This window comes from Talpa occidentalis, unplaced genomic scaffold (assembly GCF_014898055.3).
Source record: "Talpa occidentalis isolate TD23 unplaced genomic scaffold, MPIMG_talOcc4v2.1 talOcc4.12, whole genome shotgun sequence".
NCBI classification, from domain to species: domain Eukaryota; kingdom Metazoa; phylum Chordata; class Mammalia; order Eulipotyphla; family Talpidae; genus Talpa; species Talpa occidentalis.
In genome coordinates this window covers 87,260,330-87,288,301 of record NW_023601212.1, presented here as the reverse complement: position 1 = coordinate 87,288,301, position 27,972 = coordinate 87,260,330, and the positions used below count along the sequence as shown (strand labels likewise).

Below are 27,972 nucleotides of genomic sequence, written 5' to 3'. Positions count from 1 at the left end.
TTGTGGGGCGCTTGCTAGCAAGATGAAACCTTCTTGAGAATTTTTTGCTGTGGTTCCCTGCTGAGTCCTGTAAGTCTGTGACTGCTGGTCCCGGACAGCTCAGTATGCCTGTCTGGCAGATGGGCAGCGAGCCGTCCAGAGGGAAACTGGCCCAAGGGAGTCTCTTCTCCCAGGTGTCGCAATGGGCCTGCTCCCGGCGCTGCTGCAGGAAGCAGGCAAGCTGGGTCCCAAAGAAAGAGGCCGGGCTCGCAGGTGAGTGAGGGAAGCAGGCCGGGGTGCAAACTCTGCAAGAGGGGAGTGATGGGGTCACAGCCATACCTCCCCAGGGGAGCTGGAGCAAGCCCCTGGCCCTGCGTCCTCAGTCTTCACCAGAGCTAAGTGGGGCTCTCCAGTGGGGAGCCTCTGGGTCCAGTTATGCCACCTCTGCACCCCCTGAGGCTCAGTTTCCCCACAGATGAGATGCATTGTCTCCTGCTGCGCTGCCTGTCCCCGGGTCATGACATAACGCCTGTGGGGGTGTTGTCAGCCGTCTGCCAGAGGTAATGTCACCCTGTGGCCCCAAATGTCTTCCTAGCAGGTGACCTTTGCTGAGCAGCAGGCCTGCCAGGGGGCTGGGTCCCTCCTGCCTCTTGTCATTCACTGGGGTGGAGCCTGCGGCCTTGTGGGCGGAGCGGAGCGGCGGGAGCCTCACCACATCCGCCTCTTCCTCCCCACCCTGCACATGCAGCGGGACAGGGACGGCAGCCACCAGCGCTGCTGCCTCCTCCTCGGACTCTCTGCTGAATGACCCATGGGCTTGGGGTCCTACTGCCTGCCTGCTCCCCCCTGAGTGTGACTGACAGCCCCGCGGTCATCTGCCCTCCAGCCTGTCTGTCCATCTGTCTCCATGTGTCTGCCTGGCCAGCCACCTGCCTGTTTACTTGACTTCTGTCTGTCCGCCTGCCCCACCAGTCCTTGCCTGCTGGCTCTCCAGCCCTGCCGCCGTCGGTTGGCCCTGCCCCCCACCTCCATCTTCTATCCTATGTGACCTGTCGGGGACATGACTATCCCTTGTCTGTGCACTCGCCTGGCTTTCTCTGTGTGACCTGCCTCTCCGGAACCCCGCTGCCGTCTGTCTGGTGACAGGTCACATACTCCTCTGGTTAGTGACTCTGGGCAGGTGGCGGATCCCACCCCAGGCCCTTGTCTCCCACCTCCAAGCGGAGCTCAGCTGCCACCCCCAGAAGTCCCATAGATCACCTGGTGCACACGGGATGGATTCCTGAGGATGACGCAGAACAGCAGGTACCTCTGCCCCAGCCGCCCATCTCCACGGGGCCTGGCATGTTCTCTGCCCGGGAGAGACCCGTTCCTTGCTCGCGGTGGAGGACGCGGTGAGGTCCTGTGCCCTCGACACCTTTGGGAGCACAGAGCCTGTGGAGGGGAGCTGGTGTCTCTTGTCCAGCCCATCTCAGGACAGAGTGCTTTCTGAGGAGTCCGCTGGAGCTCTGGGGGGCAGGGGCACGGCAGAGATGGGCTGTCTGCAGAGACCGGCCTCCAGAAGGTTGAGGGCAGGGGGGGATACCAGGTGGAAACCAGGTCCAGAGTAATTTTTTTGTTTTTTAAAGTGGTTTATGTCTTAATACTGAATTCTTTTTTTTTTAATTTATTTATTTATACAAGCACTGGGTACAGTCAGAAGCGCGGGAGGGTGAGAGAATTCACCAGAGCCAGAGGGGAGAGCAGAGCTGGCAGACTGACGAGGTACACTGCTGAGGGGAGCAGCGGGCGGCAGGAGAGGTCTGCGCGCCATGTGGGACCCTCGCCCCAGCCGGGGATCGAACCAGCACTGCAGAGGCTGCGGGCAGCTTCGCAACCCAGCGCTCAACCGCTGCGCCACCAGGGGAGGCCCCACCTCCAGAGTATTTTGACAGTCCCTGGGGTCCTGGGAGCCAAGCCTGCCGGGGTGGGCACGGTTGGAGACGGTGTGACGCTGCTAGTGGGCCATTTGTCAGGGAAGGGGGCATCAGCTGTGTGCCAGGCTCTCCTTCACCTCACCTGACCGTTCAACACCAGGTTGGTGTCCTCTTTTCCCAGATCAAGGGCGGAGAGGCTCGGAGGGGAGTGTGTCCTCCCCCAGGTGACTCAGCCAGGACTGGCAGGTGACCGGGGGCGGGTCCTGCCCTCCACAGGCTGTGCCGCGTCTTTCTCGTGAAGCCCAGGGCTGGGCCGAGGGTGAGCAGCAGGCGGCTGTGCACACGTGCGGGAGCGGCAGTGCCCCGATGGGCGCCTTCTGAGGCCGGGAGGGTGTGCTGCTGCCGTGTGATAAAGAGGGAAAGGAAGGCGCGGGCACACACTCCAGGCAGAGGAGGGGGAGGAAATGCCTGGGGAGGGAACTGCAGCCCGTGGAGCAGAGCACTGGGGCTGGGGCACAAGAAAGTCAGGGGCTGAGCTCCCCCACCCAAGGAGGCTTGGAGTTTTAGATGCACGTGGTGTGTGTGTGGGGGGGAAATCTGGCGGTTCAAATCCGGCCGCGGGACTTCCTAGCCGGTGAGCTGGGGTGTCTGCTTCTTCTAGCCTCAGTTTCCTCATCAGCAAAATGGGGCGAAGAGAGCACCAACCTCGTGGGCCAAGCTCGTGGGCTGGGTTGAGGATTCAAGGGCAGAAAATGTGAAAGTGCTGGCTGGGCTCTCTCACCCTTCCCATTAGGAAGGGAGTTGCCTCAGGAGGAACTGGAGCCTGAGGAGGACGAGGGCCAGTCTGCAAGGGTTGTCAGAGGAGCAGGGACCCAGTCGGGAGCCCTCAGCCCCCTGGGTTCTGGTCCCACCAGCACCAGCGCCCACCCTGCTGCAGGCTTTCTAGGGTATCTCCTTATCCTTGAAATACCAGAGGAGGCTGGTTGCCTGGTCCAGCCACCCTTAAAACAGTGTGAAAGAGTTTTATATATTGTTTAGGTGAACTTATGTGTGTTTTGAATGTGTATATGATAAGCATCAAGCTTCACATCATATAGAAATGGGGAGGGGTGACGAGGAGGGGTACATTCCACAGATGAGGGTACTGAGGCCCAGTGGGGAGAGCTTGCCCTGGTCTGCTGTGACCATAGCATGCAGAGCTGGGTAGACCCCCAGGCTGTCTGGTGGCAGGGACACAGCCTGCCGGACACGTAGCACAAAACGAGATTTTCCATCCTGGGTGTCTCTGAAAGGGCCATTGGATCAAGGGGTCTGGAATGATCCCAGAAAGGCAGGCCTGATCTCTGTGGTGGGCTGAGTAGAAGCTCTGGTCCTGCCCACCCCACAGCTGGCAGGGAGTCTGGGTGCTCATGATCCCACAGTGCAAGAGATGAGCCCAGAGCTGGAGGTGGCCGGCATCCAGTAACATCTGGGACCAGAGGGGTGGGATGAACACCACAAAGTTTTTGTCCCTAGGCACTACGACTCCCACCTGCCCAGTGGGGAAGAGAGGGGGTTAGAGGTGGATGCTGGAGCCCATAAGGTGCCTGTGGGCAGGGGGTGGGGGTGGGCTGGAGGACAAGGCTGTTCAAGAGCAGATGGACAGAGGCTTGAGTTGGACCAGAAGTTTTGAGGAGCACCAACTTCTCTGCAGTGTCAGGACTGCCCTGGTGCCTGATAAATAAATTGAATAAAAGGCAGGACAGTCCTTCCTTCCACAGTCAGGGAGGGGAGCGGTGGCTCAGCCCTTCTGCACACAGCTGGGAGGTCCACCCTGTCAGGTGGGGAGAGCTAGCCCTGCTTATCAACATGCAGCTGGTTGTGATTTGGGGCTTTGAAATAGCCAGACCTGGGTTGACCCCCAGCGCCACAACTTAGCACCTGTATCACCTTGAGGAAGCCGCTGAACCTCAGTTTCCTCATCTCCAATATAGAAATAAGTTCTCCTATTCAGATTTAGTTCAACATGTATTTTTTTTTTATAGAGGCATGTTTTTATTTATTTATTTATTTGTTTTTTTGTTTTGTTTATACATGCACTGGGTACAGTCAGAAGCACGGGAGGGTGAGAGAATTCACCAGAGCCAGAGCGTGGAGCAGAGCAGGCAGAAGGACCGAAGTACACTGCTGAGGGGAGCAGCGGGCGGCAGGAGAGGTCTGCGCGCCATGTGGGACCCTCCTCTGGTGGCCGGGGAGCAGCCGGGGATCGAACCGGTGCCGCAGAGGCCGCGGGCAGCTTCGCAACCCAGCACTCAACCGCTGCGCCACCGGGGAGGCCCCCCAACATGTATTTTTTTTTAAAGTCAGTCTCAAGCTTAATTTCTTTTATTTTTTTAAAGATTTATTTATTTATTTATACAAGCACTGGGTACAGTCACAAGTACGGGAGATTGAGAGAATTCACCAGAACCAGAGGGGAGAGCAGAGAAGGCAGACTGACAAAGTATACTGCTGAGGGGAGCAGCGGGCAGCAGGAAAGGTCTGCGTGCCATGTGGGACCCTCGCTGGTGACCAGGGATCGAACCAGCGCTGCAGAGGCTGCAGGCAGCTTCGCAACCCAGCACTCAACCACTGCACCACCGGGGAGGCCCTCAACATGTATTTATTGAGCAACTACTGTATATCAGGCACTATGCCAGGTCCTGGTTGCACAGACAGAGCAAGGTGTTGATGCAGGGAAAGACCTTAACAGTGGCTCATGAGAAATGGTAGCCATTGTTTTACTGCAAATATCACTGCTAATAGTCATCTAGTTTCCAGCTACACACCTTCCAGCATATACTAAGTTTCTATCAAAGATGGATCTTATGTTGATTCCACGCCCCTTTTCATAGATGGGGAAACTGAGACTCAAGAGGGGGTGGCACCTTTCTAGAGTCACCTGGGAGTCATAACAAATGGAGGGAAGAAAACTATGAAGAGAGGGGGGAGAAAACACTTACCCAAGAAGAAGGGGCTTCACCCCTCACAGCCCTTCCTCACATGTTTCTCTGCCCATGATCCCCAGTACCTCCCAAATTTGAGGGGCAGGGAACAGGGACCCCCCCACACTCCCAGGGCTCACAGGTGCAGCCGCCCCCACTACTCGGGTTGGCGCCTGGCCAAGGGGACTTTCTGCGACAGCTCAAATCAGAGCTCTGAGTAAACTTGGAACTTCTGCAAGACCTGAGAATAGTCCCCGGTGCGGGCAGGGGCCCTCAGAGGCTCTGAAGGGGTCACCTGCCTGCTGGTCCTCAAACTCGAAAGAAAGGTCTGTCACACAGATTGTCCCGAGGGAGGGGGCAAGTGCACCAGCCTGGCCCTCTGCTCAGGCCCTGGCCTCTCCTTGCTATGTGACCACAGGCAAAGCTCTGGGCCTCTCTGCGCCTCTATTTCCTCATCTGCCAAGAGGGCTTGATGACGTAGACTGAGATGAGGGCCTGCAAACTTTCTCTGGAATGAGTCAGCCACTCTCAGTCTGCTTTGGCCAGGGCCAGGGCAGGCTGGTGAGCGCCTGTGGGCAAGGAGGGGCTGGAGGGCAGCTGTCAGGCTGGTCCCAGCCCCCCACCTCATGGCCTCAGGTAGTTGGGATTATTTCTCTGTCTTACATCTAACCCCACCTGTCTGGGGCCGCTGGAGTGAGGTGTGAGAGGTTGCACAAAGGGACAAGTTTGCCCTACATAGTGGAGATTGCAGGGCAGATAGTAAATGCACACAGGGTGATTGCTGGCAGTGAGACAAGCTTCTCAGCCAGGAGAGGCTGCACAGGTTGAGAGAAGTTCCAGTAGAGAAAGATTGTTCAGGCCAAGGAAAGACTGCATAGAGAGAGATTCATGGCCCACCTGGGAAGACAGAGATTGAGAGGTTGCACAGGCTCAGAAATTGTACAGGTTAAGGGGAAGGACAGGCCATTTCCCATAGTCTAAGCTCTAATCCCAGGGAGCTAGCACACCTGTCCTCAGACACCCACAACCACCCCCCACCACCACTGGCAAAAAATATTTTTTAAATAAAATGCAACAAACACCCCCTCCTCCCTCACACACCAACCTCCATTGTGCCCACTCCCTGCCTCTTGCCCCCCCCAGAGGGGCCCTCACACTGCCCTCATTCTACAGATGAGGAAACAGGGGGAAGAGATGTCCTACTGTGAGTGAGCAGCAGATCCTCCTCTCTGTACTGGGGCCACTAGTTTCCCCAGCCTAGAGCTCAGCTTAGGTGGGAACTGGCTGTGTGACCCTGGGCAGCCCGCAGTCCCTCTCTTGAAAGGTCCACAGTACTGATCTGATGATAACAGAATCACTCAGATCTTGAAGCTGAGGGTGTTGCCAGGGTGAGGGGAAGTTCCTAGAGACAGTGACAAGCTGATGGGAAGACCAAGACCCCGGGGGCTGCTTCAGGGCATGCCCCTAAGATAGCAGAGGCAGTGGTGCTTGGCCTCATTGGTGCATTCTCCAATCTTCAACCACTTTTCAAGCACCTACTGTGTGCCAGGCCCTATTCCATGTACCCAAATACAGTGGTGAACCAAACAAGTCAAGTCCCAACCCTGGCACTTATGTTCCTGGACAGAGACGGTCATAAACACAAGAAACAGGAGCATTTACTAAACTAATCCTAATATTATGAAGGAGACAGACACAGGGGTGCAAGGCATAGAGCACCCCAGGGGACATCCACTTCAGAAGATGGATTCCTTCTAGGAAGGCAACACTAGAACTTGAAACTCAGGATAAGAAAGCAAAGAAGCAAAAGGAAAAGTATTCTGGGCAGAGGGAATGGTATTTGCAAAGGCCCTGAGGCAGGGGAGAAAAGTTGGAGCATGGATGCTTCTATCTTTATCAACTACATAAAGTCCCCACTGCATTGAATTAAAGAGAGAGGCATCCAAAAAGAATAGGAATTAACTCGGGAGTATACAGTCTACATAGGTTTAACATTAGGGTAAATGTTGCAGTCTGTTATGATAGAAAGCATTCTCTTCACTTAGTGGCTATAAGCATGTTTTGCGCACCTACTGTGCGCCAGATCACTGGGGATTCGGCTGTAATCAAGAAACACAGGAGTCCCTACCTAGACTGCTGTGGGTTGCCTAGATATTGACTGTAAATATCGCTGGCAATAGTAGTCTTGTAATTAGCCAACATGTAACATATGAGAACATACAACACACAAAAACATAAGAGCATGGTGAGCAGTGTGCTCTGGTGGAGTGATGGACCCCAGAGGAAGGAGTGACTCATACCTTGGAAAGGTCAAGACTGACAGAGATGACATTTGGACTGGATTTTGAAAGACTGAGGAGGCTGATGGTTGACCAGGGAGCGCAGGGACTTGCGGTGACTGAAACAGCACGTGCGAGGGTGTAGACGCTTTGTGCACGGGCCCTGGTTGAGCTGCGGGAATCTGCTGTAGGGGCGTCCACACTGAAAACTAGAGGGCAAGAGGGGTGTCAGGGGGGCAGGTTCTGAAATGTGTGTAATGTGGGGCTAAGGAATTTGGGGTTTTCTCTGAAGGGCAGTGGGGAATGGCAGCCGGCACAGTGGGAATGGAGACCAGGTGGGGGGGTCACAGCTGGAGGTGAGGAGATCGGAGCAGAGGCCAGTGGGAGGTAGGTGGGCAGCAACCCTTGGGGACCAGGGGTCAGCTCAGATGCTCTTTCTTCTGGGTTCCCTCTCGGGAAGTCCCTCATTCTCGACACTTCCCCTTCTGGTGACCTGTTGGCTCTTGTTTCTAGCACTCCTGGGGAGTCCCACTCGCCCACCAGATTTCTTCTTGGCCCCTGTGGGAAACGGGCCATTTTACTTTTACCACAAACCTCACCTCTCACTTTCCAGCCCCAGCCCCCCGCTGGGCCCCCCTGGAGATGACAGCTGCCCTGAGGAACTAAGTGGATCGCATTCCCGAATCACCACTGTGCAAAGAAGATGCAGGGACGCCAAGAACGTGGGTTCTTTCCAGTCTGGCGAGGCTGTAAATGATGCTGCTCAGAAAATGGAGTGGAGCCGGTGCGGCTCGGTTACTCCACGCTCTCCGCGGCGCTGGGAGTTGGCCTCTTTTTCACCCAGCCATTTTGGGTGCTGTGTAGTCGTAGCTTCTGGAGATGTAAATTTGCATTCTCTTGATCAGTAGGGATTTTGAGCACCTTTTAATACGCTGTTGGTCCTTTTTGTGAAATGTCTAAGATTTTGTCCATTTTTAAACATTGAGTTCGGTGTCATTATTATAGCAGAAGTGAGTTCTTGATATATTCTTTGTAGGTGTAAATTAGGCTATATATAATTATAAATGCATATACACTGTATGTATCATTTGTATTATGAATGATGAATATATATTATATTTATATAAAATACAGTTATATAATATGTTACATACATGTGTATATGTGTCTCTGTGTACATATATGTACATACATATTTATATAAAATCTCTCATTTCTGTTTTTTTCCCTTTCTCTTAATGGATTATTTTGATAAACAAAAATTCTTAATTTTAATGAGATGCAAATTTATCAGTCTTCGTTATGGCTAGAGTTGTCTATGGGCTGTTTAAACAGTGTAGCCTGCCCTAAGATCATGAACATATCATCATGTGTTTCTTCTAGAATGTAGTCTTGGCTTTCACATTTAGGACTACAGGTATCTGAGGATTACTTTTATGTATGATGTAAAGTAGACGGTCAAAATTTATTTTTTTCCATATGACTATCAATCTACCTTCATTATTTTTAAACCAGTCTTTCCCCAGGCCTTTGCAGTAGTTACACAAGTGTCTATTTCTGCATCTGCACTTTTCCATGGGCCGATTTGCTTTTCTTTGCAATAGTATGCAGAAATTGTTATTTTTCTTGATTTTCAGAACTATTCTCAGCCCTTTGCATTTCCATGGAAGTTTTAAAACTAGGTTGTCAGTTTCCACCAAAGAAAATCCTGCTCAGATTATTTTAACCTTGGGATTTCATTGAAACTATTTTGGGAAATCTAACTTTTTTTTTTTTAGGATTTATATATATATATGTACATAGAAGAACTGGATTGTAGGCCAGAGGTGTGAGAGGTGAGAGGATTCTCCAGAGACAGAATGGGGAGCAGAACAGGCAGATCTACTGAAATACACTGCTGAGGGGAGCAGCAGGTGAGACAGGAGAGGTCTGCTACGCCATGTGGGCAGCTCCCTGGCTGGGGATCAAACTCAGACTATAGCAGTGCGAGCATGAGAGTGCTGAGACTTAACCCCTACACCACCAGGGAAGCCCAGAGAACAAACATCTTTAAAGTATTAATTTTTCCAATCCATGGTCGTAGTATGTTCCTCTAGTTCTATTTTCTTTATTTATTTCTTACAGGTTTCTCTGAAGCATCTTTCATTAGAATTATTTTCAGGCATTTGATTTCATTAGAATGTTTGATTTTTTAACGTTAATACAAATTTTATAATTTAAAATTTTTTGTATTTTGGTTATAGAAATACCATAGATTCCCCCACATACTTTTATTAACTTCATTATAATACTTGTATTATAACTTGTTGTACATAATACTTGTAACACTTTTCAAGCTGGACTTCTAGATATACAAAAAATGTCTGTCAAATCCAGCCCCCTTCAACTGAACACCACTCCTATCTTTGCTCTTGTAATATCTGTTGACCTCTGTAGAATCCAATGAGAAGGAGTTTTGTGGTGCAAAGCAGAACATCTCAGCCTTGGATTTCATAAACCATTAAACGTATTTTACCCTCTGAGGGTAATCCGCAGGGGATTAAAACGTATTTTTAGTGTATAGTAGAGTATTGTTAACTATAATACACTGTTATACAACAGATCTCTAGAACCTTCCATCTTGCATGTTTGAAACTCCACTCATCAAACAAGTCTCCATTTCCCCCTTCCTTCAGCCTTTGGCAACCACCATTCTACTTTCTGTTTCCGAGTTTAATAACTTTAGAAATGTCCTATAAGTGGAATCATACAGTAATTGCATTTTAGTGATTTTTTGGTTTATTTCACTTAGCTTAAAGTCCTCAAGGTTCATTCATGTTGTGACACATGGCAGGGTTTCCTTCTTTTTTAAGGCTAAGTAATAGTCCACTGTGTGTATAAACCCATTTCTTCATTCATACTTCAGTCAACAATCACAAATAATACTGCTACTAACACAAGTATAAAAATATCTCTGAGAAATTGTTTTCAGTTCTTTTAGTTACATATCTAGAAGTGATATTCCTGGATTATATGGTAGTTCTATTTTTTATTTTTTGAGTAATTTTCATGCTGTTTTCCATATGGCTGCACCATCTTGTAACCCCACCAACAGTGCACAGGGGATCCAGCTTTTCCATATCCCATTGGCACTATTTTCTGTTTGCTTGCTTGCCTTTGTAGCCATCCTAACAGGTATGAAACGATCGCTTGTTGGGGTTTTGATTTGCATTTCCCTGATGGTTAGTGATGTTGAGCATCTTTGCATATGCTTGTGTGCCTATTTGTAGAAATATCCATATTTGGATATTTGGCCATATTTGGAGAAATATCTATTCAAGCCCTTTGCCCAGCCCCCTTTTAAAAAATGGGGCTTTGTTTTTTGTTATTAGGTGGTAGGAGTTCTTTTCAGATTCTGAATTTATCCAATATATATTTTGTATGATCTTCAGGTTATTCTATATATAAGATCAGGTCATCTGCAAACAGAGATCATTTTACTTCTTTCTTTCCAGTTTGAATGCCTTTCATCTCTTTATTTTTTCTAAGTTCTTTGACTAGAACTTCTAGCACTATGTTCTATGGAAGTGGTAAGAATGGGCATTTTCCCCTTGTTCTCACCTTAGAGGAAAAACTTTTAAGGTTTTTGCATTGAGTATGAGGTTAACTGTGGGCCCTTCACATGTGACCTTTATTATATTGAGGTCATCTACTACTATTCCTGGTTTGCTATGTGTTTTTATTATAAAAGGGTGTTGAGTTTTGTCAAATGCCTTATTTTTAATTGGTCTGGCTTTTGCATCAATGGAATGTTGGCCTCATAAAATGAGTTTGGTGATATCTTCTTTGATTTTTTGGAAGAATTTGAGAAAGGAAAAAAAGAGAATTTGAGAAGGGTCAGCATTCAATCCTCTTTAAATGTTTGATAGAATTGAACAGTGAAATCACCTGATCCTAGAGTTTTCTCTGACAGAATTTTTATTATTGATTCAATATCCTTGACTATGTAGGTCTGTTCTGATAATCTGTTTCTTCATAATTTAGTCTTGATAGGTTTCTAGGAATCTATTCCTTTTGCTAGGATTTACTGCAATGACCAGGCCCTTGGGTACAAGATATTCCTGCGCCCCAGAGGTAAACTGTCAGTATTTGACTATTAGGGAATGTTAGCTGTGCGTGTGTGTGTTCCTTATCAGACCAAGGATTTTCTATACCTAGTTTTCTGACAGTGTTTTAAAAATTATGAATGGATGGGTTTGTAATTTTTTAGGGTTTTCTCAAGCTACTAAAATCATACACATTTTCTTCTTTATTTGGTTAATGTGGTGAAATAGACCACCGACTTTCAGATGTCAGACTAACTTGTGTTTCCGCAACAAGCCTCATGTACTAATAATAATGTATTATTTATTTGGTATAAAAATAATTCCAGTGGTTAGTTCACTTACATTGAATAAAGTTCAAGGTTAAAATCTTGCTATTTTTTTTTCCAATCTACTCTTTGTTCCCTTTTTCTTCTTCTTTTTCCATCTTTTAGAAGAATGAAGTTTTAAAAACTGGTTATCCTAGGTTTGTTGTCTATTAGATTGTTAGTTATACTTTCTTTTATAATTAATTGTCTTAGTGCTTATTTACATGCATACATGTTAGAGATTACAATATGCATACTTGATTATGTTGCAATCTGCCTTATACTAGTACTTTTATCACTTGCCAGACAACTAGTGACTTTTAACTTTACTCACCCCTTTTTACCACTAACCATCAGGAAAATGCAAATAAAACCCCCAACAAGTGAATATTTCATACCTGTTAGGATGGCTACAATCAAAGGCAAGCAAGCAAACATTAAACAGTGCCAACAGGATATGGAAAAGCTGGATCCCTGGTGCACTGTTGGTGGGGTTATAAGATGGTGCAGCCATATGCAAAACAGCATGGTCATGTATTTTAATTTTTTATGTCAGTTAAACTTCAGAAGACATTATCATTATTATTTTAAGCAATTGATATTTATACTCTATTGTTTCTCATTTCTTCCTGTATTACTTTTCTTCCCACCTGGGGTCTTTTTTCCTATTACCCAAAAAATTCACTTTAGCATATCTTCTGATGCAGATCTCCCAGTGACAACTTCTCTGGTTTGCCTTTTTTGGCCTGAAAAATATCTACACCTTCATTTAAAAAACTGTAATTAAGGGCCTCCCCAGTGGCACAGCACAGGTTGAGCGCTGGGTTGCGAAGCTGCCCGCAGCCTCTGCGGCGCCGGTTCGATCCCCGGCTGCTCCCCGGCCACCGGAGGAGGGTCCCACATGGCGCGCAGACCTCTCCTGCCGCCCGCTGCTCCCCTCAGCAGTGTACTTCCGTCCTTCTGCCTGCTCTGCTCCCCGCTCTGGCTCTGGTGAATTCTCTCACCCTCCCGCGCTTCTGACTGTACCCAGTGCTTGTACAAATAAATAAATAAATATATTAATTAATTAAAAAAAAAAGAATTTATTAAAAAACTGTAATTAAGACCAAATTCTTACATCATAAAATTCACCCTCTTAACATGTACAACTAGATGGTGTTTAGTGTAGTCTCAAAATTGGGCAGCCATCACCATTATCTAGGTACAAAATTTTCATCAGGCCAAACAAAACCCTTTTCTCATTAGCAGTCACTCTCCCTCCCCCTCACCCCGCCCCACTAAGCTCCCCCTTAACAACCACAAATCTGTCTTCTGTATGTGGCTTTAACTATTCTGGACATTTTGTATGAATGGAATATCGTACAAAATGTGGCTTCTTTAGCTTAAATTCAAGGTTCCTCCATGTTTAGCATCTATTGATACTTCATTTTTATGGCTGGATATTATTTCATTGTATGGCTGTTCAACATTTTATTTTTATTTATTTATTTTTTTAAAAAGATTTCTTTATTTATTTATACAAGCACTGGGTACAGTCAGACGTGCGGGAGGGTGAGAGCATTTACCAGAGCCAGAGCGGGGAACAGAACAGGCAGACTGACGAAATACACTGCTGAGGGGAGCAGCGGGCACCGCAGGAGAGGTCTGTCGTGCCATGTGGGACCCTCTTTGGGGGCCGAGGATCAAACTGGCGCTGCAGAGGCTGTGGGCAGCCCAGCGTTCAACCGCTGCGCCACCAGGGGAGGGCCTATTCTACATTTTATTTGTACATTTACTAGTTGATGGACTTTGGGTTGCTTCCAGTTTGGGGTTATTATGAATGAGGCTATGAACATTTATGTAGAGGGCTTTTGGGGACCTGTGTTTTCAGTTCTTTTCACTGTAAACATAGGAGTCAAATTAACCAAATACGTTGTGACACTGGATGAACACAGTGGTGGCACCATTTTGCATCCTCGCCAGCCATGTATGGGGATTCCAATTTTTCCACATCTTCACCCATACTTTGTATTTTCCTTTTCAAAAAACAGTAGACCTTCAGCAGATGTGAAGTGATACCACAGTGTGGTCCTTTTATGCATTTCCCTATTGACTAATGGTGATGAGCATCTTTTCAGATGCTTATTGGTCATTAGTGTACTCATTTCTCCCTAACTTTTATCTAATATTTATTTGAAATGATGCACTTCTATGGGGTTTAAAAAATAATTATATTATAAGAAAGGGGATTACCCATATGATTATCACATTACAGCTAGTGTCTTTCATTTTTTTTCATACTGTGATTAAATATGTCAAGCAATTCATTAGTGTATCTTCTCTGGATAAGTGTTTATTCAAATATTTTGCACATTTAAGAATTGGCTTATTTAGATCTTGAGTTGTAAAAGTCCTTTATATATCCTGAATACTGGACCCTTAACAAATATATAATTTAGAAATACTTTCCCCCATTTTGTTTGTTGTCTTTTCATTTTCTTGATACTGTCTTTTTTGTTGTTGTTGTTGATATTGTCTTTTGAAGCACAGACATTTTAAATTTTTATCTAGTCAATGTGTCTATTTTTTCTTTGATTGCTTGTAGTTTGGGTATCATGTCTACAAAACTTGCTTAACAAAAGTTCATGTAGATCTATACCTTTATTTTACTTTAAGAGTTTAATACTCCCACCTCTTTTAGGTCTTTGATCTATTTTGAGGTAATTTTTGTATATGGTGTGAGGTAGGAGTGATGTAGGAGTCCAACTTCATTTTATTGCATGTGGATATCCAGTTATACTGGCGCCAGTTTTTCTAAAAACTAGTTTTTCCCCACATTGGGAAAAAATTTGGGACTTTTGTCAAAATTAATCGAACTTAAATGTTTTGGTGTCTTCCTGTACCCTCACCTCGACTCCACTGATTTATGTCTATCTATAAACCAGTACCACAGTGCATTGATTAGTGTAGCTTTAGTATGCTCTGAAATGGAGAAATCTGAGTCTGACAACTTTGTTCTTTTTCAAGATTATTTTGTCTATTCTCTCCCCTTACCCCATATGAATTTTAGGATCATCTCGTCAATTTCTGCAAAACAGCCAGCTGGGATATCTATAGAGGTTACTATGAATTTGTAGATTGTTTTGGAGGTGTCCAAACATTAATACTTTCTTCATGGTATTAATTCTTCCAATCCATGAACATGGGGTATCTTTCATCTATTCATTTAAGTCTTCTACCATTCTTTCAACAATGTTTTATAGTTTTCAGTGTATGCATCTTGTTATATTCCTGTTTTATTATTTTTATATAATTATAAATGAAATGACTTTCTTAATTTCACTTGTATATTGTTCATTGCTAGTATATAAAAATGCAATGGATTTTCTATTTTGCTCGTTTATTCTGTAACCTTACTAACCTCACTGACTAGTCCTAACAGTTTTCTTTGTGTGAATTCCTTAAGATGTTGTATGTATGAGATCATGTCATCTATAAAAGAAATACTTTACTTCTTCCTTCTTACTCTAGACACCTTTTCTTTCTTTTTCATGCTTAGTTGCTTTGGCTAGACCCTCCAGTACTGTATGTAATAAGAGAACAGCCTTGCTGGTGCATGATCTGAGAAGCAAAGCTTTCAGTTCTTCACCATTAAGTCAAGACTGAACTACTTTTGATTTTTTCTTGTTTCCAGGGCAGAACTTTTTTTTGGGTATTTGCCAAGGTCCATCTTTCTTGCCAGACCTTGAATTCCAGTTCTTCATTCAGCATTTTGAAATTTCCAAAATCTCTTCCTACATTTTTAGCCTATTATCAATTGCTTTCTAAGTTTCTTGGCATAGAACACATTTGCAGTGACTTGGCAAATCATTTGTGGGGAAATTGCATGCAGAATTTCAATGCTCTTTCCTTCTCTCTGGCACCCTAGCCTCTCAAGTACTGTCTAACTTGCTTGTTTTCGCGTGCCTTCTAACAGTGTTTTTTTCTTTAGTTGCTTAGTTTTGTTTTTAATTGTTCCCAGTATGAGGGTTAGTCTGATAACAACTACCCCATCACAGACAAAAGTGGAAGTCCCCTTCTATATTTTATCTTACAAAGCTAAGATTCATTTTCCTTAAATTCTTTTTTTATTTTTTTTAAATTTTATACATTTTTACATCATTTTTCCTTTTTGCACAATGTATGCGTTTTCATCTAGGTTACAGTCCTCATATAATTCCCACCTCCCTTGTTTTGATCCTACTCCCTCCTCCTCACCCCCTCCCTAGTGTGTCTCTGGTTTATAGTTATTTTAAAATACTATGAAATAGTTTGAACATACAAAAAGATATAAGAAAGCTATAATCAACACCCTTGGTAACTTTACTCAGTTTTTTATGCTTATCATCTACACATTCAAAACACACATGTTCACCTAAACAACATATAAAATTCTTTTACACGGTCTTAAAGGTGGCACAGGCAGAGCTGTTATGCATGTACTCCTTCTAACTTTGTTTTCACTCTGCATTGTGTTTGTGAGAGTCATCTGCTTTGTTGTGTGAAGCGATGATTCATTTTCACATTGAGTGATTACACCACGATTGATCTTCCCATATGCTTGCTGATGGACATTTAGGTTGTTTCCAGTTATTCACTGTTCATATCTGTGCTGTTATAAACAGAAAACAGACATCATCTGTAACCTGCTTCTTGCATACATATGCTGGAGCCTTAGTAGTGTACTTAGGAGTGAAATTTCTGGGCTGGGAAGGCACTTGCTCAGGTTTCTTAGTCCATGCCAAAGGATTTCCCAGGCCAGTTGTACTAATTTACATTTTTTTTAGCTGTGAATGAGAGTTCTCATTACACCATGTCCTCAGCAACATGTGATGTTGTCAGACTTAGTTTCTGCCCATCTGCCAAAATTAAAATGGTATGTCATTGCGGTTTTCATTTGCATTTCTCTGTTGGCTGTGGAGTCAAGCATTTTATGCTCTCCACAGCACCTATTTCAATCTGATTTCCTACCCCTGCACTTCTCCACTTCCCCTGAATCTCCTGAGATTTGGTCAGCGTTTAGTCTGAATTACCACAAACCCAGAAATCATTTCTCAACACTGGAGCCTACTGGATAAACACCTCTGTAGGGCTCCGCCACATCCTGCACTGTGCTGGAATACTTCAGTGCAGCGATACCTGTCGTGCTTACAACAAACCTGCAACACAGCGTCATCAGCCCTGTTTCACAGGAAGGAAAGCAAAGAATCAGAAAGGTCAGGTAACTTGCCTAAGGACACACAGCTGGGACCCTCTGCCAGGTCCTCTTCACCCCTCTGGAGGAGATTGCAGAGGTAGGGGGCTGCAGGGACTCTCACAGTGGGAAGACCTTGGGGCCCCTCCTGTGCTTCACTCAGAAATACAACAGGTGGTCTGGTGTGCCTCTGGGGAGATGGTGCTATTGCCTATTTCATACTAGTTACTTGTCAATGGTAGTGATACTGTATTTTCTTTTGAGATATGTTTATTGGAGCAAAAACTGGGAAGCATGCTAAAGATAAATAGCAAGATGATAGCACTGGTGAAAACTTTGAAGGCACTAAATGACAGGAATTCTGGAACTTTCCAATGTGACCTCACGGGTACAGAGACAGAGCCTGTGGCCCATGAAGGCTGAGTTTTGAGTGATGAGAGGGGAAAAAATATTTAAGAAGACTCAGCAGTAGAATTTGCCTTGTGCAAAGCAAGGGATGCAGGACAGGACCTGAGGTGCTAGGGGGATGGCGAGAAGCAAGAATCCAGCACCCTCATATGGTACTTTGTAGTTCACAAAGTACTGTCATACCTGCTTCCTCACTGACCCTTTTAGCTGACAGGTGTAGTGGGCTTCTTGTTTCCATTCTAAAGATGATAACTCATGTCAGAAAGCAGAAAAGCAGAGAACTATTATTTACACCAAGATCCTTGGGCTTCTAATTCTGGGCCCTATTCCACAGCATCAGGTTTCTTGGATGGCAAGCAACAGAAACATAATTCAACATGTTTGTGCAAAATGGGTGTTTTGGGCTTATGTAAGTGAAAAATCCAAGGATAGACATTAGATACGACTGGATCCAGGTCATCAAATGAAGCCATGGGGACTCCGGATCTGTATTTCTCAGTATTGACTTTATTTTTAGGCAAACTGTAAGAGGTGGCAAACATGGCTTCTGCCAGCTTCTCGTAGGTGTCCCAAAACACCTCCTTAGAAGAATTCTGGAAAATATCCTCAGGACTGCTGTCACTGTCCTTGTCTGGACTGGTGTGCATTCCTGGTCCACTCACGGTGGCCGGGCGAGTGGGTGCTTCACTGGCCAGGTTGGGGTCGGGTACCCACCCTATGGAGCAGAGCTCCTGTCAGCTCTAGTTTGAGTCTTTTACTAGAGGAGATGCCAAGCAGACAGAAGCAGCAGATGCACCCCTTGTACCCCTAGGGACCTGTGTGTCATGTGCGCAGAGTTGAGGAGTCTGAGGGATGAGGAACTTGGATCTGGGAGATGAGTCTGGGCTTTTCTGCTGCGCTGTAAAGTTGGAGTCGCTGGGGAGTGTGACAAAGTGCTATGCCAGGTTTCATGCTGGGAGTGGGGTCATGGAGGTAGACAGGCACCCTAGTGAAGGGGGGGCAAATCCTCAAAATGTGGTAACTGGACTTGAGGCCAGATGAGATTTTCCCAAACATGAATTTCTTTTAATAGTGATACGATTTATTCTTAAATGTGTCGGGAAGAAATACATAGTTATAGATATTGCTTAGGACAGGTTGGAGTCAAATTTTTAATTGAATTCACTTATAGAAAACATAGTGAATAAATAATGGTGCACATGACTTACAAAGTGAGAAATTTTGGAAACTCTTAGCTACAGCTCTCTAGTATCCTTCCATTTCAGGTGCTCTAAAGTCCTTAGACGGTCAGTTGTGACTGTCTATGGGTGACTCTGTGTCAGGGGTCATGCCTAGGGTTTTCTGCAAATCACTTCCTTGAATTCTCACCAGAATCCTGGAAGCAGGTGCTAATGTTTCTATGTCACAAGGCTCAGAGAGGGGGAAGTGACTGGCCGAGTCACACAGCTGGAAATCTGGTCCTCTCCGTGCCCTTCACCCATGCCCACTTGGTGACTTGTATTTGGAAAGCTTCCTCTGGAGCTCCCTTTGAGTGGGATCCCAGGCAGGTGGGTTCTTCCCATTGGGTTCAGGGATGGTGTCCGGAAGAAGCCTGTATGTCACTTGGTCCCTGGATGCGAGGCCATCCCTCCGGGCTCCAGTTCTAGCTACACTTCTGTGCACGCTGTTTGGGCAGGGGGCCTGGGCCTGGGCAGGTGGACCCACTGGCTTCTGACTGGCGCCTCCCCAAGCAGACACAGAGCTGGGGGCACCAGCCAAGTCCTGGCATCACCACCCTGGCGATGGAGCTCAAAGTCCACTCTTCCTTGATGGGGCCCTGCAAAGAGGTCTCCCTCCATCACATCCAGGGCCAGGGCAGCCTGGCTGCCAGTGTGCTCACTCGTGTGCCCTCTGCTTGATCACCTGGGACAGCCTTCTCTTGGGCATCCAGTGCGGGTCACCTTTATGGGGAATCTTGGATTTGTTATTCATTAAGGAACCAATTCACTGAGCTAATGGCAACATGGATGCTTCATGGAAGGAAGACTCTAGATCCTGCTACTCAAATACCACTTTCCCAACCAATGTCCCCTCCCCACCCCCACACCCCACCCCTCTTCCCCCTTCCGGCCTCCCTCCCTCTTTCTGTGCTAGAAGGATGAATGCCCACGTTTCACTGCACCACCAGTCAGCTGGGTTCGTGGGGGCAGAGGAGCCGTGAGCAGTGAGCTTCTCCCTCTTGTCACCCACCCCTGGCTTGTCACCTGCTCAGGGAACAGGAAGGAGGTGGGAGAAGCAAGGGCCCACCAAGCAAGTCCGTCATTTCTAAGGGGCAGAAATCCTTGTGGGGACCACAGGCTCCTCCAACTCCTGGGGCTTTGTATTCTTGTGGTTGTTGTTTTGAGACAAATCCAGACTCTGAGGCAAGTCTCCCAAGGGAGGGATGGGGCGAGAGGGAGGCTGTTCAGGGTCTGCTGCTCCCCAGGCCCACCCTCAACCACGCGTCTCTTCCAGGCTCCCGGGAGTCAGCATGCCGCGCCGCTGGGCCCCCCTGTTCCTGCTACTGCTCCAGGGCGGTGAGTAGCTGCTCATGGCATGCAGGGGGAAGGGGAGGCTGGGTGGCCTGTGGGCAGGCTGGAGGCCACAGGGGCGGGCCCCATGGCGTCTGCCCACTCAACACCAGCACAGGTGGTAGCTCCCTCCATCAGCAGAGCCCCCCTCAGCAGAGGGCCAGCAGCCAGGAACTCACGCATCTTCCAGGTGGCCAGGCCATATGAAGATAGTCTTCCCCTCTCATAGGAGGGTGAGAGACTCCATCCTTCCTTTCCACTGTGCTCTCCTTTGTAGGCTCCCAACCTTCAGAGTGAGGAAGTCCTGCCTTTGGTCTAACCTCAGTTTTCCCTTAAGCAAGACTTCTCTAGGAGATATTTTTCAATATATAGGATCCTCGGCAGGCACTGACATTCCCTGGTGTGGGGAGAGAGGCATGGACACCAAAGTGACCAAAGCCAGAGATGTTGCAATCAGAGGTCGAGACGCTGCAGACCAGAGCTGGAGAGACCAGGTGTTAGGCTGCAATCCGGGAAGCCTTCCTAGAGGAGGCGGGGCGTAATGCACAGGTTCACTTGAAGATTGCACTGGAGGCTGGGCTGGGCCAGGGGCCCTGAGCCGCCACTCTGCTGACTCATGGGCATTTCTCTCTGGTTTTTACCAAAAGACCCAGAACCTCAAGTAGCTGCTTCAGGAAACAGATGTTGCCCTTTCTGAGTGGTCAGCACGCCCTCCTGGCTCAAAGGCCTGGGACTCACCCGCTACACTCTAGTGCAAATCCAGAAAGAAGCCCTGCGGCATCCTGCCCAGGGAGCAGTCCCCTCCTCCATTGCCCCCAGGGCCCCGGGGGTCCAGGCTGTGGTGACAGCTTTCAGTGAGGGCCTGAGGTCAAAGAAGATCAGGGACAGGGCCACTGCCACATAGCCAGGCAGTGACAGAGCCAGGATGGGGTCTCAAACCCGCCCTAGTCTGGTGGTCTCCACCGCCTTGCCTTGCTGCTTGTCACGTGCAGGCAGCTCGGGCAGCACCCATATGATGGCATCAAAATACTCACCCCTCCCAAGGGGCCGGGATTTCCCGCTGACAGAGGGGGCTTTGGAGAGTTCATGAGTCACGTGCCCACTTTCCTGCCTCTTACTGGCCTCCTGCACACTTCAGTAACCCGGGAAGAGGGACGGTCCCTGGGCTCTCTGTCTAGGGCTTGGGGACTGGCTGGCTGGATGACTCTGGTCCCTGAGGCTACCTGAATGCGAGTTCAGGGACCGCCATCCTCTCCGCAATGTTCACTCCAAGTTTGGGTCAAACCTTGTCCCTTGGTGGCCTTGAGCGTACCCAGGAATGGCAGCTCCTCTCCCCATTCTGGAGCCTGGAGGGAGAGTAACCAGGATACAAACTGGGGGAAGACACAGCCACACATTAGCTCCTACAGCCTTGGGTTGAGGGACTGTCCAAATCAATGCTCCTTTCTCAGTCCTCAAAGTGCTTCAGGTAACTCTTGTTGCCCCACCTAAGGGTCCTGATTTCCTCCCTGCAGAAAGCTTCCTCCTAGAATAGAAGTTCATTTCTACAACTCAGATCCCGTGGTAGTGGCCTCTGGGAGAACTATATAGAGAAGGACTCTAAGGAGATTCCCAGGAGAGAGTGTAGAGATCGATTAGCAATGCCTGTCAAATATGTGGCTACTGTGCCATGATCGATTAGCCATGTCTGCTGTGTGTGTGTGTGTGTGTGTGTGTGTGTGTGTGTGTGTGTGTGTGTGTGTATTGGGCAGTGGTGGCAAAGAACTAGCTCAGATTAGGTTTTGCCTTTCCTGAGAGAGCAACGCAGAACAGGGAAAACAAGAGGTCTTGGTGCCTCGGTGTCCTCATCTATAAGATGGGTGAGAGGGTAGACTAAAGAACATTTCCAGCCACAGTATCCTCAGCTCTGAATCCAGCTTCTGACCCTGAGTTATAGGCCAGGAAGAGAATGTGCCACCACTTGTTGGGTCTTCATTAGTCAAGGAAAAATAGGGAAAAGCCAGTAAAAATGAATCCACTTAAAAAAGAGGAACACATTTCTGGTAAATAATGAGGGGGTGGAAATGGCAGTAGTAGCACTTAACCTTACAAAACAAAGCAAAACTAAAACTTATCCAAGTTATTTTGTCAACTTTTGAAAGACATTTAATTATGATTGCATCTATATTTTTAGAACAAAGAGTGAAGCCGTTCTTTTGGGAGGGTGGGGTGGATGGGAGAGTTGGGGGGTTGGAGGGCATTAAATCTTCTAACCAAAATTGCCTGAGAGGGCAGTCCGTGCCTCCCTAGTGGTGGTTGGGCAGTCGGGTAATACAGATATTTTGACAAAATTGTTTGGGTTTCTTAGTTTTCGGAAGTTTTTGGCTCTTCAGAGGGCTCCCTGTGTCACTGAGGTCAGTGTCCTGCCTTAGACCAGCTGCGGTCAAACTGAGACCCCTCCTTCAGAGCTTCCAGTATTTTCAGCAGTGTTCACTGACTTCTCAGAATGTGTGGGTTCACCTGAATCTGGGGAGTTCAAGATAGCCACCCTGAGAGGGAGCCTGGCCAGGAGGGGTGCTGGCCTGGTGGCTGGACTGGGCTCACAGGGAGAATGTGGGGTGGGGACCAGCTCAGTTTATTATAGTTCACATTAAGAGAGTCTTGTTTCCAGAACCAGCCTTGACAGTTGGGGATTCAAAGGATTTTTCAGGTGGCAAAGGCTCCCTTGCTCTCCTTTCTCTAGGCCCATATCTTAGCAGCTCCCAAGTCCCCATAGTCATTGGGTCCTTGAACCCCTGTATCCACTCATCCTCCAGCCCTCGAGGGGGCCAAGGGGTAAGCTTCCCTGCAGCCTGCGGCCTCCCCGTCATGGCCTCTGTCTCTCTGACCCTCCAGCATGGGCCTGCTCAGATATCGACTGCTACACTGATTACTTCCAGACGGTCACCTGTACCATGGAGACAGTAACCTTCCAGCCCGGCATGCTCACCCTAACCTGGTAAGTGACCAGGCCTTGTCAGACCTGGGGACTCTACTAGGGTAGCCCCTGAAGGGCCAGAGTGGGGCAGAACTACCCCTGGTTACAGATTGGTAAGGCAGACTTTATTCAAGATCATCATGTTAGGGGTCATGCAGTAGAGGAGAGATGGCTCAATTCTGATCACAGAAAGGAAAACTGGGCATGTGCAGCCAAGGAGCTGGGTGGAGTCTGTAGATAGAAAATTATTGAGAGGAAACAACAGCTGTCTGGGGAACCCAGATGCTCCCTGGGGGTGGTGGAGGAGGATAAACCTGGTCAAATACTGAGGATGGAGGATTTTGGATAAACTGACTTAGCAAGATTCTTGCTCAAATTGGACAATGCAGAAACAGGCGTGCATACTCAAAAGTCAAGGCCTCGATAAGGAAATAATTCAGAGAAGCCAGAATAGAATTTGATCAGGAGAAAATCTTGTTCTCTATGGTGCTCAGGATAAAGAATAGTTGGTTTTCTTTCTGTCATCATGCATCAATCATCCATCCATCCATCCATCCATCCATCCATCCTTCCATCCATCCATCCATTACAGCTTGTTAAGCTCCTGCTTGCACTGGGGGTTCAGTAGAACCCAAGACCAGGAAGGTCCCAGATGTCCTGGAGCTGATGTTCTGCAGTGGGGTGTGGCTGGGGAGACAGACAGACATTTAAACAGCCCACACGTGCTTGCTCGTAACAGTGAGTGCTGTAAGGCACAGGAGTCTGGGCCGTGGGGTAGCGAGGAAGTGACAAGGGGGAATGGTCAGGGCAGGCCTCTCTGGATGAAGAGGAGGCAGCCAGTGAATTGGGGAAAGGGTATTGCAGGCAGGGGCACTGCTCGGGCAAAGGCTCTGGGTCTGGGGAGAGGGGAAGAGCTGGTGAGTTTGAGGACTAGCGAGGAGGTCAGTGTGGCCAGAGCCGAGGGACCCAGCGTGAGGAAGGATCGCCAGCACAGAAGGTGAGAGGCAGGCAGGAGCCAGAGGTGACTGGATGGGTGGTAAGAAACCACTGGAGGATTTCAGGCCCAGGTGACAGGGCGTTTCTGAGGGTCCCCTAGTTACTGTGCAAGAGGAGTGGCGGCAGGACAGCAGGGCCAGGGGTACCGGCGGGCAGCCACCGTGGTGCTAGGTCAGAGGCTCGGACAGCATTCAACTAGCTGAAGTGGCTATTTCAGCCAATGTTTAGCAGACAGCTGAGTCCACACATCCAAGTCAGCACTGGAAGGTGGTCGTTTTCAGCACTTGAAGATGTACATGAGAAAATAAATAGCTGGTGAACTCCCGGAGAGACTTCAAAGCCCGTCATTTCTCCCCAGTGAGAACTGAAAAGTCAGAGCATCCTCTCCACACCATAGCAACAGCCTCCTGGGAAGTCTGCTCAGAACAAGAAGTGGGGTTCCTCTGACTCATCTTGGCCATTGTCACAGGCACTTACTAGGTGTTCGGAGGGTGATGGACAGAAGGGCGGGAAGGAGCCTTGACATGCTTAGCGCCCTTGACAGGAACAGATTTAAGCTCAGTCCAGGCAAGAATGACCCAAGTTTACGAAGTTGAGGGCGCTTCAGAGGGGGGATACCCTCCCGGGAGAGGGGCAGCTGTGGCAGCTGCACCTCAGATGCACGGTCGATCCTTCCCAGTCCCACTATTCTGGCTTTTGCCTGGGTCCTGCCTCCTGAACCCCACCAGCCTCCAGCCATGACCGACCGCCCTGTCCTTGCAGGCGAGACCCATTTGGAGAGCTGACGGACGAGGTCACCTCCTGCAGCCTCCGCCAGTCCCCCCTCAATGCCACGCACGCCATGTACATGTGTCACATGGATGTGTTGTCCTTCGTGGCTGATGACAGTTTCATCGTCAACGAGACAGACCCGTCCAGCGGCTACTCCCAGGAGTGTGGCCACTTTGTCCTGGCCGAGAGCAGTGAGTACCCTGAGCCCCCCAAGTTAGGAGGCCGGGCCCCACGCCCCCTGGGTCGGCCCTCCCCCGCTGCCATGACCCCTAAACTCCTCTGAGCCCTGCTGGCACTGCTGTTGGCTCAGGGGAGAGGCTGATGCAAGGGAGCCGCACCCAGCCCAGGGCTCACCCGAGGGCACACAGGTCTGCTCCTCCTGACCTCATGAGCGGTGGGGCACCCGATCTTGCCCTGCTGCAAAATCTCACCCGGTTTATCTTTCTGCCCTTTTCCTTGAAGTCAAGCCCTCTCCCCCTTTCAATGTGACCGTGACCTTCTCGGGACATTACAACGTCTCCTGGAGCTGCAACGAGGAAGCCTATACGCTGAAGGGCAAGCTGCAGTACGAGCTGCAGTACAGGCTCCTGGGAGGCCTCTGGGCATCGGTGAGGCGGCAGAGAAGCTCGGGGAAGTGGGGGCCAGTGCACAAGCATCCGGGTGTCGGGGGAGTGGGCAGCTGAGCTTGCCACTCGTAGCTGAGTTGGGAAGCCAAGGACACCCCTGGAGGAAGCTATTCCTTCCCTCTCACCCCCGCCCCTGCCCTTTTCTCCTGGGGAGGGAGGCCCCTTCAGATCCATCCCTTGCCCTCCCTGTTCCCTCCCCCTCAGCTTGCCAAAGAGACTGTCCCCAGGCTGAGGACTGTCCACCGGAGGCTAGGACAGTCACAATAGAGGACGTCTCAGAAGCAGGGTCCTCTGGCACCCTCTCACTTTCTCAGGACACCCACAGTTAAAGCGAGTATCCATCCTCGACAGAGCTCAGCGTTGCAGGGACCGCTGTTGTTTCAAGTGTAGAGGCCTCTACGGGAGTCCTCTGCTTAGCGTCTTGGAGACTTCCAGAAGAGCCCGCTAACTTAGAACAATCTCAGCTGAAGAGTCTAGAATTACCCATCCTTTAAAATGGTCCCAGGCGAAGATTTACACAAATGCTGTGCTTTGGAATGTCCCTGCTGGAAGACTTCCAGAAGCATCCATTGCTAAGATGCCTGCTGTGGAACACTTCCAAAAATGGGGCTCTCGTGCACACCTGCTGTTGAACATGTCCACTGACTGGATGTGCCTGTTAAAGAGTCCCAGGGTGCCCATTGCTGCTTCTGGGATGCTCACAGTCCCAGCAGGGAGGGTGCCCACAATTGTCTGGGCAAGTGGGACTCGACAGAAACAGAACCAAGCATTGCGGCGCATCTGGCCCAGGCAGGCCGGCGCTGTGCTGCCACACTGGGGTGGCCAGAACTGGGCTCAGGCTGATTCTGGACTGCAGGAGAGAATTGGCCCTTTTCGTGGGACTAGTAGGCCGGTGACCTGGGCACCCCCAACCCTGTGCCTCGTGTCCCTGTGTTGGCAGAGTCCCGAGAAGAAGCTGATCTCCGTGGACGTGAGAAGCGTCTCCCTCCAGCCTGTGGAATTCCACCAGGGATCCAGATACGAGCTGCAGGTGCGGGCAGGGCCCCAGCCCGGCTCAATCTTCCAGGGGACCTGGAGCGAGTGGAGTGACCCCGTCGTCATTCAGATCCAGTCGGAAGGTGGGTAGGAAGTGGGTGGACCCTGACTCCTTGTACCAAATCTTGGCCCAATGGTGCAGCTGCCCCACTCTCAGAGATGTTCAGCCTGGCTGGAAGGAGGGGACACTCCCCTTCTGCAGCATTTCTGGAGCCCCTGCAGGCCAGGTCCTGCGTGGGGTGCCTGCAGCTTCTCCTGGCAGGGCCTTTGCCCCTGCCGGTCTCTCTGTGAAGCAGGAATCCTCACCCCTAGTTTGCAGATGAGATGAAAGAAGCTTGGAGAAAGCAGGAGGGAGCAGGGTTTGCACCCAGAATCATCTTACTCAAGGCCAGCAGCTCCCCGCACATTTCCTCCCTGCCTGGACCCACTGCCCACCACACCCCCCGGCAGCCTCTCACAGAAGGTGGTTTCATTTCACCCAATATTCGCTTCCTTCGCAGAGATAAAGAGATACCTGATGGCTTGCTTCTTCTTGGTATTCATAGCCCTTGCCCTCTTCTTCTTAGTCCAGAAGAACCACCTGCCTGAGAGGTGAGCCCCAGGATTTGGGGAGGGGGTCAGCCTGGGCCACAGCCCCCAGGGGTGGGGACATGCCTGCCACCCTGACTGTGATGGTGCCTCTAGTCACCTGCACGCAGGCCTCCAGGCCCTCACCGCAGCCTCAGCAACTCAGCAGGGCTCTTGCCTCCATTTGACAAGGGGAGAAACCGAGGCCTTGAGCCTCAGTTACAGCCCAGTGGCCCCTATGAAGGGGGAGAGTGGGATTTGAACCCTGTGCACGCTGCAGTGCAATGCCAATGAATTTTGAGCTTTGAGTCCTGGGGTCATGGGGGGTCCCCAGGTGGGGGTGATAACTGTTGTTTCTGCTGAATGTTGCCACTGAAAAGCACTCCCCCCTGCTCTAGGCTACTGTTTGCCCAGCCCTCGCTAAGTGGCTGGCTTGGGCGGGGCTCTGCCTCCCCAGCTCATTTTGTTCAACTTCATCTAGGGATTGAGGCCAAGGTGGGGGCCACGGGGAGAGCTCCTGCTGCAGAATCTGGGCTGTCAGGGTGCCCCTGGGTGCTAGCAATGTGAAGTGGCCCTGCCTGCCCCGAGCCAGACAAGGCAGCCTGTGCCCAGCACGGGGCAGGCACCTACAGGAAACCAGCTGCTCCCATTTTATAGACATGAAAATTGAGACCAGGAAAGAGACAGAAGGTGCCCCGGGTGTCTTGGAAGGTGCTGAACCTCCTGCAGTACAGGGTTGGGGAGCACCTGATGGGGGTGCCAGACGGCCCTCCAGGAGCTGGGTAGCTTACTTGCTTCTGCCCTCCCAGGCTATGGAACAAGGTGTGGGTGCAGGTGCCCAGCCCAGAGAGGTTCTTCCAGCCCTTGTACGTGGGCCACAGAGGAGACTTCAAGGTGAGTGCCCCTGCCCCATGACCACCTAGGAGCCTCACACCCTCCCTGGGAGCTCCCTGCACTCTCACGCCAGGATCCCAAGCCCTCCCAGAGTGCCAGCCCTGCAGCCAGGCCCGGGAGCAGATCTGGTGTGAGAATTAGCTTGATCACACAGCATTTCCCAGCCCCAGGAGCCAGATAGGTTAGGGGGGGAACCACGCGTTCTCAGTATCTTGAGCCACAGATTGGCCTCCTAGTACTTAAAAGCCATAGATACGGGGGTGGGGTGGGGTCTGGGAAGGGTAGAGCGCTGCTTGCAAAATACACCAACCCTCCACCAGGCTGCCACCTCCGCCATCACCCCGGGCGCCCACGGCTGCTCTGTGCCCATTTACTGCTTGGCACCCACTCAGAGTGGGAGGGCTGCCCAGAGAGGATGTGGTGACAGTGGG

General features: G+C 49.3%; 1 protein-coding gene across 1 annotated transcript in view; it reads left to right on the top strand.

Annotated features, from left to right (window-relative positions):
- Window positions 1-1,052: 1,052 nt before the first annotated feature.
- Window positions 1,053-27,972, top strand: part of IL21R (interleukin 21 receptor) — a 28,841-nt gene continuing 1,921 nt past the window's right edge. The window contains exons 1-8 of the mRNA XM_037508072.2: window positions 1,053-1,284; window positions 19,641-19,702; window positions 22,571-22,673; window positions 24,411-24,610; window positions 24,882-25,027; window positions 25,986-26,163; window positions 26,581-26,671; window positions 27,457-27,541. Of these exons, the coding sequence (XP_037363969.1) occupies window positions 1,268-1,284; window positions 19,641-19,702; window positions 22,571-22,673; window positions 24,411-24,610; window positions 24,882-25,027; window positions 25,986-26,163; window positions 26,581-26,671; window positions 27,457-27,541 (882 nt within the window). The 5' untranslated portion in view covers window positions 1,053-1,267. The remainder of the gene's footprint in view (window positions 1,285-19,640; window positions 19,703-22,570; window positions 22,674-24,410; window positions 24,611-24,881; window positions 25,028-25,985; window positions 26,164-26,580; window positions 26,672-27,456; window positions 27,542-27,972) is intronic.